Below are 15,939 nucleotides of genomic sequence, written 5' to 3' on the forward strand. Positions count from 1 at the left end.
AATGGCGTCAAATTCCATTTTACTTTGTCTATTTCTTTCATTATCTATCAAAATTTGCATGTAGAGGTCATTCTCTCTGGTACCTTGAATAAACATTGCTCATATGCATTTCATTCATCAAAATTTCCTTTTCCTTCCCACCATATAATTTCTCGAAGTATTCCAAGTCGAACTTGAATTATGTATACATATTTCATTTGCTTATTCAATTTTCCAGGTTAAATCATAACCCATGTTGCATTTCCTGTATCTTTCATTGCGTAGTGATTGCCAAAGTCATATTCTATTATCAGTCCATCATTGTAGGCTATCGTAGGTTTCATTGATTTTAGTTTCTTTTAGCATGTGAGGATGTTAACCCAATGCAAAACCCATGGCCTGAAGGACCTCTATAGTATCACGCCTTGTCAGGTGAACTTTACGGAGCTTGAATATCCTTGCTTGATGCACACCATTGATAGACATCTACATTTGGTTCATGGGAAATCATTAGGTTTATGTATACCAGACATAGGCGTCTACATTTGGATTAAATTAGGTATAATGCTAACTTTGTACTCACAGTAGAGATGTAAATCTCATGTAGCTTTTTATAGAAGTTTGCGCAAGTGTTTTAAGCATGATGATATGATATTTATAATAAATATTTCCATCAGAAAATTTCTTATAAATAATATTTTGTAATTGATACTTCTAAGAAATTGTCTTATAAGAAAAATTTTTATAAGAAATTTTTTTGTAAGAAATATGTCCAATTTCTTATAAGAATTTTCCAATAGGGTTCAGTTAAATTATTTACTAACTCAATGTTGATAAATAACTGCAAAACGTCAATCCTGAAAACCTTTTCTCTTTATCCATGAAACAGTATGAGGTAATTATTTTCCATGCCAATTATTTACGAAAAACATAGTGGTAGATGCACGACCTTTTAACACATTCAATGCGGGGGTCAAGTTTCATGAATGTCGTCAGAATCGACCGATAAAATAAGGAAGAAAAATAAGGAGAGGTTTTCACGCCATTACTTCCCTTTTAATACTGATTTTTACAAACGGTGCACACGGATCAAAAGAGGGAAGCTTGCTGAAGACCATGCACACGATCGGAAGACTCGAAATTGGATATTAGTCATGGAGGCAGAGAAAGGATCCCCGTCCGACCGGCAGAGCACGTCAATTGACATGCTCCCCGCTGAATGTGTTAAATCAGCAGCAATGACAAATTATAAATTATAATAGAACAACAAATTTGAAAACAGAAAGAGGAAAGACTAATTCTATCATTTTCACACAATGCTATCATCATACAGGTGCCCGACACTTATTATTTACCTAGAAACAATCAGTGGCGGATACAGATGGGGGGCGCGCGCCCCCCCCTTGCGGGTCCGCCTGTATTGCCGAACATTGCAAAACCACAATTGTAACTTTTTATATCATAAGATGGCATTGTCTTTTACATGTTTATAATCACTTTAAATAAAATTTTCATATACTTTGCGTGTGACTTGATCATCTTTTATTACGATAAAAGTAAAGACAACTCAAGATATGTTGCGCCCCCCCTTGAGTTATTTCTGTATCCGCCACTGGAAACAATACATGGTACAACAGAATACAAGACTTTATTTTGTTATTTCTTTTATTGAGGCATATATTTCAATCAAAAGCACATTCAATTCCAACATAAAAGTTCAAACTGCACAGGAACAAATAATTCTTCTTTCACGGAAGCCATATTGATGGAGAATATTTTCCAAAACCAATAAAACAAGACAAGACATTAATAATCATAAGTGTGGGCTGATGTAAGCCATCTCCATGAATGTATAATTCAATGCACAAATGAAAGAGAAAGACAATTTGAAGCTGTTACAAATGCAGAAAATTCCTCTCATTCTTTCCGATCTCAGCTGACACCAAAATTTATCTATCTATCAGTACAACTTTATACAGAAAGCTCATTTTGCTTTCAGGAATGAAAGAGGCAACCCTGGACAATCAAAGGCAAACACGAAATTGATTATGTATGCCTAAGTTACAGAAAGTCATTATAACCAATATAGTAAAGCCATAACAGCAAGACAAAATTTTTTATCACTGAAAACATTACACAAATTGTTCATGAAAAGATTCGGTGGATTCATGGACAATGAATGAATAGTTAAGTCAAAAGGAGGAACACACATTAGGTCAGAATATGTGAAAGCTTTGTAACCCTCCCAACTAGGAAGACAAGAAAATATGCTCACTATTTACAGATAATATTAGGCCTTTGTTCACGATCATATCCTTAATAGTAGGTAATTACGGATACACTCACCCTCTCACACTTATTAAATCCCTCAGTATGTTATTAATATTTGCATCCCATGGGTAATGACTGCAAGGTCTGGAGTCATAGAATATTATACAGGCCAAAATGCCATTAGTGAAAAAGTATTTAATTAGTTAACACACATAACTGTAATCCAACTGAGAAATAATAATGAATAGAGAACTTTTGACTTCAAAAAAACATGCTCATAAATTCTGTTAAGTATATTTTTTGACAAGAACTTAAAATAGATTAAGTAACAAAAATATTAAAATACTCTTCCACCCTTATACCTTATGCCAATGTTTGTTGGTACCTTAGAGTTATTTACACAGTATTAGAATAAATGGAGCCTCTATAATAGTAGAGATTATCTATTAAGTTATTGCAATCTTTTCCATAATAGTAGGTATAGCATGCAAGTGATGTCTAAAATTCGAAGGTAAATTTTCAAAAACTACAAGTCCTACGAACTTGTAATATAGACAATAGTACATACATACTTTTAATTTTATTTAAAATCTCAGTCATTCACATATTTTAGCATTCATCTCACAAATTTACAATGAAAACAGCTAATAAAAATAGGTAATTCCGATCTGCAGTAATTCCTTGAGGTTCAAGAGAAACGTTTATGAGCCATAAAATAATAAGCTAAAAGCTGCCTACAAAAGCCAATAAAGAGCTTTCTTATCAGTCAAAGTGTCCCCAAAAATTGTTAATTGTTTTCAGTCATTCTATTGAGTATAACAAACTTATGATTTTTTTAAAACTAGAAAGATGATAAAAACGGACTAAGCTGATGTTTCATCTTGGAATCAACCACAACACCTAAATTTAGATCTTTTTACAACACGGATCCTTACAATATATGCAACCCGCCACACATAGCATAGCCAATTTCCCTGTCATTAGCCAAGATCCAAGTGAATCAACTAAAAATCACCAACGCCCACAAGTGGCTAAGGTAAGACTTGGTCTAAAGATCATCAGCAAATTCATCAGAGATCAGTTTTAGCATAGCTGTGAGACTACTGAAAAGCTCAAATCTAAGTGAACAAAAATACTAATTCTAGATAACATAGTTTTTCCACATTCCATAGCAGAAGTGCCAATTTTACCTGAAAGACCTAAATTTATAAATAATTATTTATTGTAAATCAGTTTAAAAAACACTAACAAGGAAAATTTTTCATTAAAAAATATCAGTAAGCTACATTATTAAAATTTGATTGCTATCCAACAAGGCAAAACAAAATTTTCATCACCATGCATGGTCAATATCACCAAAAACCACAACATACCATGTATTTTGCCTTGTTCCTATGCTTCTAGGTATAATTTAAACAATATTACTCTTCATATTTATATTCAACTAAGTCCAAATGTTATGAAGAGGCTATGTGGATCGTCGTTTTAATCCCTTGACATTCATTTCTTGAAGTTTAAAAAGTATGATTATTGCAAGTCTGTGGTAGAAAAAGAATAAGACAGACACTTGGTTTATTGAGGAAGCTCATTCAATAGACTTCGTAATTCATCCTGAGCTATAACCTCCATTAAATCCACCGATATGTGAAATTGTGTTAATAGAAAATACTGATTGTGTAAAAAATGATGCCCATATACTCTATTTAAACAGCGATCAAACTGAATGAAATGAACATTTAACACATTCACTAAAAATAATGCCAATTGGTGTTACCTTTGTCTTACTCAGAGAGAACAGTGGCATCTTTGTTCTCCCTGTGTATACAGGGGGGAGAATAATTATATACAAAATGTTAACCCTGGATAGCTATTGCAAGTAGGGACAAAAATTACTGATGATGTTAGGTTCAAAAATGCACCATTTATAAACCACAGAAAATTAGCGCCAAGCACTCTGATTGGTCATGAGTTTGCCCTGTTTTCAGATGCTCTGGGCAACTCACGACTTTGAATGGTTTTCCTGCCGGAGATCGTGAGGTATCTAAGGCAGTTAGCCAACTCAGTGGTAGCAGACCTTCCATTCTGAGAACCCGGGTTCTGATCTGCTGGCAAGCAAACCATTTGCTGCCATGAGTTGTCCAGAGCATCTGGCAACAGGGGAAACTTGCAGCCTTTCGGAGCACTATGCACAAAGTTTCTGCAAGTCAAAAATGGAGCATTTTCAACCGAAACTTCAGTAATTTTGGTTCCCACTGACATCAGCAATTCAGAGTTAAAATTTTGTGACACAATTTTCCTCCACCTAGTATATTTCTCCATAAAAATACTGATACAACATCAAACATATATTGGTAGCTAATTTTTGAGACATCCTGAAATCTAGAGGGACATATTAGGTGATTTAACTAAAATAATTTAATACAACTTGAGAGATCCAAAATTGCAAAAAAAATTCCCTTCCGCTCAATAATGGCATACTACCTCACTGGAAAAACAAAATAACTATAAAATATTTCACGTAAACCGTCTCCTTCAATTAATCTTTGAGGAACTATTGAACTAAGTTACATTGAACATACTAAGCTAATGAGGATTTTGTTGGCATCATATAAATGAATTCAGTAAACAGACAATATCAGTTTCTGGCATAAAAAAATAAGGATTGAGTAAAAAGCTAGGGAATTAACTTTAATTTACTTAAACCTACTTCTAAATCCAAAAAGAATGATAAAATAAGAATACACCAAAACAGTTTCTATTTCATTTTCAAGTGAATTTGAAGTCATTCCGTGGCATTTCATCCATGCACAAATCTTACCTCATTAAGGACCAGATCTTAAGACAAGTCAATATATTATACCAACAAGATAATAACTTACAGTAAATGAATCTGTTAAATGAAGTAAAATTATAAGACACAAAGGGATGTAAATGCAATGGCAATGCAATGGTTTGAATTTTAGGGAGTAGAAACAGAAAAATAATTTTACAATAAATCTCACATGGCTGGTAGACAAACATCAAGGCTATACTCAGAAGACTACAAATTAATAGTTCAAACTCAGCCTCTCACCTCGTGTCATACAAAAACGGTAATTTGACATTCCAAATACATTCAACATGGGATATTAATCCGAGTAATAAGAAGTTTCTCAACTTTTCACTATCTTCCAGTCCTTGCATTCATTTTTACCCATTTACAGAGCCAAAAAGTGCATCTTTATACTAGCCAGATTAATTGATTTCTTTCCCACTCAAAAATTCACTCATTAATTCTCACACAACAGCCACAAATATGCGCATTCATACAAACACATACAACTATTTATAGGCTCACTTTTACATACATGCGCACAGGCTGCTTCATTAAAAATTTTTTAGAAGGTATTCTACGCACATGATATCCACGTTGTGGATAGTAAAGGATCATACAGAGGATTATATTACCCTCCTAAACCCAAAATGACAGATTAAAAAATGACAATGTTTGCATAATAATGTCTCAAAAAGAGATTTAATGAATTCCTTATGCATCACTCACCCCAAATTGTACTATTGTTTACATATTAACTCAATGTACACATTCCTCTCAGAGTTGAATGATGCATCGATCACTCTTATACAGAAAACCTCATGGGTTTCATAGATAGTGGAGTAAGATGAACTACAGCGTTATATGTAATCTAATCACAAAAGGAAGTTTTATTACAGAGTAAAAATTTAAAATTGCCACAGGTGTAAGTTTTGACTACCATTTGCTGGTATCCCTTCAATAATGACAATGGAAAAAATAATTATCTCCCAGTTTTACCAATCAATCATTGGTTTATATTATAAATATAAACAATCTCCGATCATAGTCAATTTTATACACACTTTGGTTTTGAAATGAATGCATGTGACACTGATTAGTTCAATAAAATAAGTACCAACATTGAAAATAATGGCTAGCTAATAATAATTTTTAGTTGAGCATGAATTAAAGATATTTGAAAAAAGTTCAACAGAGACTGCAAAGACTTTAAAGATACTGAACTTTGTTGAAAAATGATTACAGCACTAAAACAGGAATTTTTATAGACATTGCAATCTGCATGCCATAGTAATTATGATCACTGATATGAATTAAAGTTGGCTTTTTACAAGCAAAAAGTAGGAACATATTTATTAAATTTATACTGATATAGACAAATATTTCTCACAGCTATTTTACATTAAATATTTCATGTTGAAACTCTATTTCTTTATTTTAAAAATGTATATCAATAAGGTAGTCAATGGTCTCATTTTGAAAACAGTTGGTGAAAATCTATTTTTGAAAAGTAGAGAGCATTATACTATACGATACATACACTCAACCTATCATACATTTCAAATTACAAATTTGAGCCGCAATAGTAAAAAGGAGTCATACCCACAACTATATATGTATATAATATCCTCTGTTTTAAGGTGAAAGACAAGAAAGGTGAGATGGATCTAACCACAGGAAAGGAAATCCAAATTTTTCAGGCTTAGTAGTATGTATTAATTTGTAATTTGATTAAAAAGTCTTAGGGAATAGCCTACAAAGCATCTACCAGATTAAAATATAGATTTTTCTAAAGCATTTGATTTTTAAGTAACATGAATGTAAGGTCATAATAAATATATCATTCACCTTAGATTCACATTAAACAACCAATGTTCAAAAATATGATGGTTGCTTTTAAAGTCTGCCTCAAGTGTTAATGTTGTATTCACACTACCACCTTAATTAGAAAGTTATTGATAAAGAGATCAACAAGACCACACATTAAAAATCAATACATTTGCATTTAAGCAATGGAAGAGACCGTTCAAAAGTCATCTTTTCAATAATATATAATAGACCCCAATATAATACTAAGTGGCAGCATTTAACAAATTAAAAAAAGACAATTTCTAAAATCATCATAGCACAACCCATTCAATTTATTTACTCAGTAGACTCTTGGAAAATTCCAATAAACATAGTCAAAATTAAAAAAGAATTCTCTCATCATCACAGGCATTCACTTAGATTTATCATTTATACAGTGTTCACAATATTAAAATAAAAAGTATTACAATAATAAAAACAGCATGTACCATCAATAAGATCAAAAATACTACTCACAAGTTAATATTGGGGAGAAGTGTATTAAACACTGCAGAATAGTAGTCAATTATAGTCATAAAAACACTCGTTGACCTATATAATGATAACAACAACATTAAAATTCATTTTAAGTGAAATTGAGTAATACGTGTATGAGAAATTTGAAGACAATATTTTTATCTTATTTTCACAGAATTTCTCACATAATAAAAGCAAAGTAATATTTTAGTTGAAATCAAGCATATGCATTGCTTGATGTACCTAAAAGGCCTCAGACTTCCTACACATGAATTAAGTTCAAATATTTACAAGAGATTAAAAAACACATAAAATTCAAAAAAACTAAACACGAACCTCTTGTTCCGAAGAAGACAACAATAGACATACTACAATGCTACAATTAAAAATACTGAGGAAGTAAACAATGAATTGTCCAAATAGAAGTGCAAATAATTGAACATTGATACTCTTTAGTAAATCTCCTTTCTACGGCTGAGCTAATGTCATTGCCAATTTCGTGATCTTGAAAGATAGCATTTACTCCAAAACAATTTGCTTTCAATAGGAAGTAGCTAATCATTTACAACACGAGCATTATGAAAAAAGCTCTTAGTTCTTTCATCCAAGAAGACAGACAACATTATTATCACTGACTTTTAAATCATTCAAGGAAGCCTTGAGATACTTCATAAATGCATTCCTTATCTTTTCATGGCAAATAAAGATTGAAATTCAACATTATATTTTTCCAAACTTCGAAAAACACCATTGAATCGATTTTGAAAAAATTGCATTGATTTTTGTTATTTCTTGAGCCCTAAAACGTTTGATTTTAACTGAGACAACGAGATGTTCAAATAGTTTTGTGAGGGAAATAATTAGTTCAAAGTTATTATACCATCTCATATGCACAATATAGCATTTCATAAGATAACCCGATCTCTTCTATGCATTAATCAAGAGAAAAATTGCATAATTCATAAAGATATCCACAATGTAGGGAAAAAAGGCAGTTATTATGAACATAGCCGTAGAACTCAAAGACCCTATTGGCAACCGAAGAAAAAATGTTATGCCCATTATTTACGGAAGACTTCTTCTTAATTAGAGGTATTAAATTCTTATGCCATAATTAGCAGAGGACTTACTGCCTGCCAAAACTTTAACATGTTACATCATCCACCCATCTTCGTGATAATAGCATTTATACCCACAGCCAAATGATATCTATGTACCTACTACATCAAATAAACGCCTTCCATTATAAAGAAACATACTTTTCCACAAACCAAATATTATTCAAAAATACTTATGCTGCAGAGGAGGCATAATTTATGGTCAAATTCTATGAAGTGGAAAACAGTATGAATATGAAACAAGATTTGGATGGCTCAAGAGAAGCAGAAGATAAACTGTAATGAGAGGTATATAACCAAACTTTGAACTAATTTTCAAAGAGAAATATAATTCCTAACATCCAAGGGAATCCTTCAGATCTCATCCCATTAGACGCTTTCTTTCATAAATAAAAATCCACAGAGGAGTGGTGTGATATGAAGAGCTATGAATAGACCATCCAGACACTTCTTACAGCTAGCAAGTAATTATTCACATGCTTACGTTTGATGACCACCAAATTATCATTTTTAACATGAAAATTCAAGCTACATTTATGGATCAATGATAGAAAGCCACAAAAGATGTAATATTAAAAAATATGATTGAGAAAGCAATGGAATGGTTTTCTTTTATCTTCAAATCCATTCCAGGATTTCAATCAAATTAGCTGGGGTTACATCCCAATCACACAGCAATGAAATTTAGATAAACAGTATAAATCAATATAACTTGAATGCTACAAGATAATATAGATATTCAATGTTTCTTTCATTTTCACTTCCCCATAGAGAGAAATTGCTTATTAATTGACATGAACCCTTTCATGGATTGAAGTTTGCTGTTATGGAATGTATAAAAACGTTCTCATTTCTTTCCTTATTCAGTGCCTCATTCTTTCTACCAATATGAAGAATATCTATTTAGCAGTCTGTATGCTCATTAAAATACTGGGTAAAGAAAGAGCCCAATTCCATAAAGATGGTGAAATAGTGAGTCAATAAGTCAAACTATCACACAGAAGATGTGTTGTTCACATGCATACATAGAGTAAAAATGTCTTTCACAATAGCATGGAAGGCTTTGAAGTAAAAGATGACTCTTGACCACAATATTCAATAAAATACATCCCTCAACAACTGAGGGGAAATGGGCCCATGAAAGAAAAAAAATAACAAATACGGCTTCATGAGAGCGACAAATCAAATCAATGGAAAGAGATTTGAAATTACGTGGCATCAACTTCCTCTGAATTACAAAACTTTTGCACTCATATTTCTGAAATACTCAGTGCCCCACCTAAATTAGATATTAATCTAATTTATTTTATAATTTTACTGTCCTAAATAAATGGAGACTGTTATATATTACTAATGAACTTTCTTATTTAATAAAATCACCAAGTTTTTTTTAGCCCACAAATTAGCGTAACTGCTTTCCTTGATTAAATTTTGCAAGAGAAACAACAAAGTGATTTTTAGATCTATCCCAATAGATTACACTTAAAAATATTGCTGGCAACCTCCTATGAGTTTTATCACTTCGATTTTTTTCAGAAATTAACATCAGCTACACTCCTGACACTGCTACATTTTAAAATAGCAAATGGGCACCACCCAATATATTTCATTTTGATTCAAAATAAAAAACATTAATACCATCATCACACTCAATTACTCCAACAAGAAAACAGTTATGGCCAGTTAGCATACCTACAATTGAAGTTGACAAACTCATAGTTTTTAGTTCATGACAATTGCAAGGCCAAGACGGAAAACCCCCATTTTCAGACATTTTTATGACAGCCACAGGAATCATAAATGCTGATCAGCAGCATTATATTAAAATGGGAGAGAGGTCAAAAATTTCTAACGAAGGAAGCTGCATCACTTCAGTCTTTACCATGAAATGCTGCCAAATAGCCTGCCAAGCCTAACAGCTTTGCTAATGTACAAGAAACCATCCCTAGTTATACACAGCACAGCCTTACACTGGTGAATTAATGATGGCACACTATGAAGGAATTTAAGAGAATTTTTCACCTCATCCAGTGAATGGCTGGAGCCTTAGAGGAAATCTTCCTTTTAGTGACTTCATTTTTTTTAAATCCACTAGAAGAAACTCAGTCAATTTCAGTACATAAGAGATTAAAATGCTGGAAGTTAAAATTATTTTTACCTCAAAACCTATTACATTCTTGCACTCTCTTTCATGGCACTCAGAAAGAGAAACTAGCCAACGTTTTTCAGGTGTACGAGAGAGAGAAAGATATAACATTCACAATATAAAAATCACAATCTGTAATCCCTGAAACCCCTTCTAAAAAGCAAGTAGTTTGAAGAGCTACAGCCAGCAAAGAAGAGGCTAGGTTCAGCAAAAGGAAAAATACTTATCTGAAAATTCTCTAAAATCACAATTCAGAGTGGCTTCTCAGCAACCTTCATCATACCAGGCAAATCATAATCATCATATCAAATATCTTGATGCATAACACAACTGGCCATCTCATCAGGCTCTCTCAAGCCCCACATCTTATTGAAAATATTTTTCCCCTGGGCAACCCCCGTCTCAAATGCTCTCTCTTCTTTATACATGCTGCACATACTCTGGGTTCAGGAAGGAAAATCCCATAAACTCCGTCTGGTCCAAGTTCATCATGAAGAGTTTATCGGTAGGAGTAAGATCTGTCTTCTCTGATGTGAACTGCTTGTCAAAGTTACTCACATCCTTACGGTGTTTCTATTTAAGGAAAAAAAAACACAGGAAAAATTAACCTATTGCCAACCTTGGAAGAAAATACATCAACCTAAATCAAACTATTAAAACTTTTTACAGCGGGAAGTCTTTTTTCAGACGAGGGAAGAGGTGCCTTCCCTTCTGGCAGGTCATTTTTCGATGATATCGAAAATCTGGTAGTCACATTCTACTAATGTTATTGTGTTGAATTAAATTTTACCTTAATGTTAGTTCTTTTTATTTTAGAATAGGTGGGGTGATATTTAACTATCGAGCAGGCTCGCTGGCTTATAAAGTACGCCAATATTCGAAAACCAAGGATTTCAACATTGTACATACGTTCTGGTCTAGAATGGCCTCGTGTATTCGTACATTGAACTTTGACTGCGTATAGCGCGACTTTTCAAAGCTTGAAGCATTGTAGCTAATTTATTTTCAGACTGGCAAGAGGAACCGACACCGTGGCATACAAATTACGCCGCGCAACCGGCCGTGTATCACCTGCACCACCTGTGTACCTTTATATCTGTATCGCCTATTTATGTACAACCTTGAACTAATTTTTACAAATAAGGATAAATTTTAACAAAAATCGAATGTTATCATAAAAAATGCATATGCACATCGTGGACAAAGCACGCCATGCACCCGGCCGTGTAAAAATATCAGGCGCGCCCACTCGAGGGTTAATTAACTTATCCATTTCACTTGGATAGAAAAAAAAAATTAATTTAATTAATCGTAGCTGGCGTAACTTGGTGGAAATCCATAATCGCAGGAATAGAAGGATCGACAACTTTGCTGTTTCCACATAGTAATTTATTACCTCCGACCACGGTTTCGTTACAGAGTAACATTATCAAGGTGATCATCAGGTATTATCAAGGTGTTATCAGAGTAACATTATCACCTTGATAATGTTACTCTGTAACGAAACCATGGTCGGTGGTAATAAATTACTATGTGGAAACAGCAAAGTTGTTGATCCTTCTATTCCTGCGAAAAAATTAATTACCAAAGCTAAGAGACATTATATTGAGCTTCCCACCATAGTCCCAAAAATGCTAAGAGATGAAAGATTACGTACGTCTTACACCCTTGCTAATAAAATTTGCATCACATGAGTTGTACAGAGCTACAAAGATTAATGGAAATATTTTTATTAGATTTTTGCAGACCAGTGAATGTACAATAAGTGATGAAATGGTGCATAACTGTCTAAGACGGCTAGAAAGTTAGCAGCATTGAGTTGTGCAGAGCATGACATCAATAAGTGGGAATATCACCAACAGGGTGAAAGTGTGACAGCTTAAGTTTATTATCAGACTGTGATATTCTGCCCCATGGTTACATCCCATCTTCTCATGATGGATAGCACGAGTTCCAAAGAACCACGTTCAAAAATATCCTTGACTACTCTTTGTAGTTCAGTTCTCAATGTTTTGCCCTTACTCCACTACAGTAGACTCTCGTTATTACAAAGTTGACTGGACTGAAAAACCGAAGGTTCGTAATAACGAAGTTCGTATGAACGTTCTTCATGGAATAATTAGTTCATAAAGCTAAAGTTCATTAAGCAAGGCATAAAGAAGTGCGGATATCATGAAGAATGCAACACTGCATTGCAATAGTGTGTGAACTCATTATTGTTACGAACTAATCTATTCGTGCGATGCAGCCGGAGCCGAAAAAAATTGCAGTCCGCAGGAAAAACAGGCAAAACGCCAAACAGTTCCTGACTTCACATCACAGTAAGTGATACTTTGTTCAGATTATGCCCAAAAAGGGCATTCCTTTATGCCACATCGTCAGCCAACTCGAATGGCAACAAAATTGAAATTTCGGGCACGCTTTCATATATTCATACCCCTGAAAGTTCTTTAATCGAAAGTGCATAGGAAGAGGATTAACTGTAAATCTTATTTACGAGCAGTAATGAGTAGGTCACCATGATTCCACAGAAATGAAGCTTATTATATGATGTTGTGTGAATACTGAAGTATCTCTTACTGCAAAAAGAACCATAATTGATGGTCTTGCACAATGTGCATGAGGAGAACTTAAACGTACATTAGTTCTCGTTTAACTTCACCTACCGTTCCTGAAAAATGTGACGATAAACGAAATGACGTTAATCGAAGCATAATATCCCATAAGAAACAACGTAAAAATTGAATATCGGTTCCTAGACCTCACAATTCCTATGCGAAAAAATTTTGGCATATCATATCTGGGGCATTTTTTACGATGGGAATGCCAAACTATGGCATAAATACGAGTTCCTGTCTTCATCGACGACAATAGTAGCAGTGACGTAAATCCTTCTCCATTTTTGTATCTTCCCGCATTTGCTTTTCGGCTTCGCTATAGTGCGGTCCAATGAATGCTACCAGACGCTACAGACCGGGGATCCGGTGTACCAGTCCATAGGCCCTACCCTCGCTACGAGAATTTCTTTTCGGACCGGTCAGGAGCGAAATCAAAATGGCGGAAATGGGTGAGGGCGGGCAAACTGGGATTATGAAACCAAACAGATGGTTTTAATTGCGAATTGAGGCGGGCGGGCGTCGCCTGGGTATCATCATCGCTGAAACATCGTCGCAGTAACAGGAACCAAAATTATTGTGAACATTGTTCTCTTGGACATTGTCGTGGAAATGTCTCTGATGCTAAAATTTGCCAAAACCGTAATCGCAATTAACAATATACACACCGTTTTACACTTTGAATGACTGACCGTATTACCGCCCACGAAACAAACAACCTGTAACGCCTGCCACTTCGCCTTTTTTCTCGCGCGAAATTTAAAATACGTGACGTTATCGCGAAGCGAAGGGAAGATAAACGAATTACGGTCGTAAAATTTTCGTGACGTTATCGCGAAATGACGTTAAACGGGGTGACGTAGAACGAGGACTCACTGTAGAGCAATAGTTTTAACATGGTGTAGTGTTATCCACCTAAATACTTGCTTATTAGTGGAACTTCGTTATAAAGTTCTTTCTGTAGCCGGTGGAACCGGGACGGAGGTTTGTAAATTCGTAATGACGAATTTTTCATAATAACGTTTCTTTTACCATTGATTGGATAGGCCATTTCGTTGGGACCAACGATTTGCTTCATAATAAGGAGAACTTTGTAATAAGGTTGCTCGTAATAACGAGAGTCTACTGTATAAAGCTGAAGTAAATTCTGCTGTCACAGTGACGTCTCAATATTTGTCAATTTTATATGGATATTTTTCGCTCCATGGCTTCATCCTCATTCAAATGCTGGCATTCAAAATAACAAATCTCTGAAGGATGGAGCTACATCATGCTTTGCCAGACAGTAAATGCCAGCAGTGAGGGTATGGCAACTTTATGAATAGCCAGTATCCCTTGACTGCCCCAGCATACCGCTTGAAAATATTGAAGATTCAAAATAATGAAGGGTTTTATGGCTTCTATACAGCACTTTCAGGGATTTTTTTTGTACAAAATCAACAACAATTCTTTGGCATCCCAAAATGACCTCCAGATACAAAAATTTCAATGAAATCAGTAACATGGTCAAAAATATTACTGAAACATGAAAGATCACCCCAGAATTTTCCGTAGCATTCCCTAATTACATATGCACTGCCTGTCACCAGAATACAACATAGGATTGATAAACTTACAATTTTGGGTTTGAAGGGAGGCTGCACTTCTCTATTCTCGATCTTCTCCCAATCAATACGACGGAAAAAGGCATGGCCGCGAATGTCTTCCTCACCCTTTGGGCCACAGCCTAGACGTTTTCCAGGATTCTTGGTGAGGAACTGCAGCATGGAAAATATAAATACGTAATTACATTGAATAAGTAGTCTTATTATCAAATCCCTAAGTTTTCGCCCTTGCTCGTATAAATGGATATTATTTCCTCCACGAGACAATGGGCAAGGTTCACAAATGCAAAAAATTCTTAATTGCAAGAACTTCATATTATCATTCACATTGAATTTGGCAAAGGCTTTTCGTCAGGACTGACTGTTTTGCTTTTTATTATCAAAACTTTGTATTATTCTACTCTGTATTTTCAAGGTTTTACTGTATTGATTGATATATCTATTAAGGAAATTTGATTTGTGCACAGCAAAAGGGTGAATTCTCCTTAAAAAAAACAGAAACCTTAATCATACTCACCCCTTTACAAACTTCCTTAGACTCCTTAGAGAGAGACTTAGGATAAGAAACACTATGATCAGTAATGGCTGCAAAGAGTTCCTCTTCATCCTCCCCATCAAAAGGAGGTTGGCCCACAAGCATCTCGTACAGTAGGACTCCATAAGCCCACCAATCTACACTTTTTCCATAAGGCTGGTAAAGAATAATCTAAAAAGGAATACATGAGAGTAACCATTAGCCTCTCCTAGACCCATGATCTCTTATTTAGGGTGTTCATTCTTCCAAAAGGTAATAATGAATGTAATCACATGTAATAGTTATGTAGTTTTAATAACACACTTCAAGGAGAATACTATATACTAAGAGAGAATACTATGTTCTCTGCCACTTGGCTTGGGCTACGGGGTTATAACATTTTGCCATAGAAATTTAAATTAAAATGAAAAATAAAAAAGGTAAGTACAGAGGAACCGCAATAAAGTGAGCACGGGCTATTACAAGATCCCTGCCATTACAAGAAATAGCAGATGCACCCTATGATCAGCACAAACAGATATTTTTACGAGGCCC

The 15,939-nt window shown here is 34.4% G+C and overlaps 1 protein-coding gene across 3 annotated transcripts in view; it reads right to left on the reverse strand.

The window, feature by feature from the left end:
* Positions 1-1,626: 1,626 nt before the first annotated feature.
* The window catches only part of LOC124168764 (protein kinase C, brain isozyme), a 347,087-nt gene continuing 332,774 nt past the window's right edge, over positions 1,627-15,939 (reverse strand). For all 3 annotated transcript variants that reach the window (XM_046547049.1, XM_046547048.1, XM_046547050.1), the window contains 3 exons: positions 15,388-15,576; positions 14,883-15,023; positions 1,627-11,224 (listed from right to left, as the gene is read on the reverse strand). In XM_046547049.1, coding sequence (XP_046403005.1) covers positions 11,072-11,224; positions 14,883-15,023; positions 15,388-15,576 — 483 coding nt within the window. In that variant the 3' untranslated portion in view covers positions 1,627-11,071. The remainder of the gene's footprint in view (positions 11,225-14,882; positions 15,024-15,387; positions 15,577-15,939) is intronic.

Source organism: Ischnura elegans, chromosome 12 (assembly GCF_921293095.1).
Source record: "Ischnura elegans chromosome 12, ioIscEleg1.1, whole genome shotgun sequence".
Taxonomy (NCBI): Eukaryota; Metazoa; Arthropoda; class Insecta; order Odonata; family Coenagrionidae; genus Ischnura; species Ischnura elegans.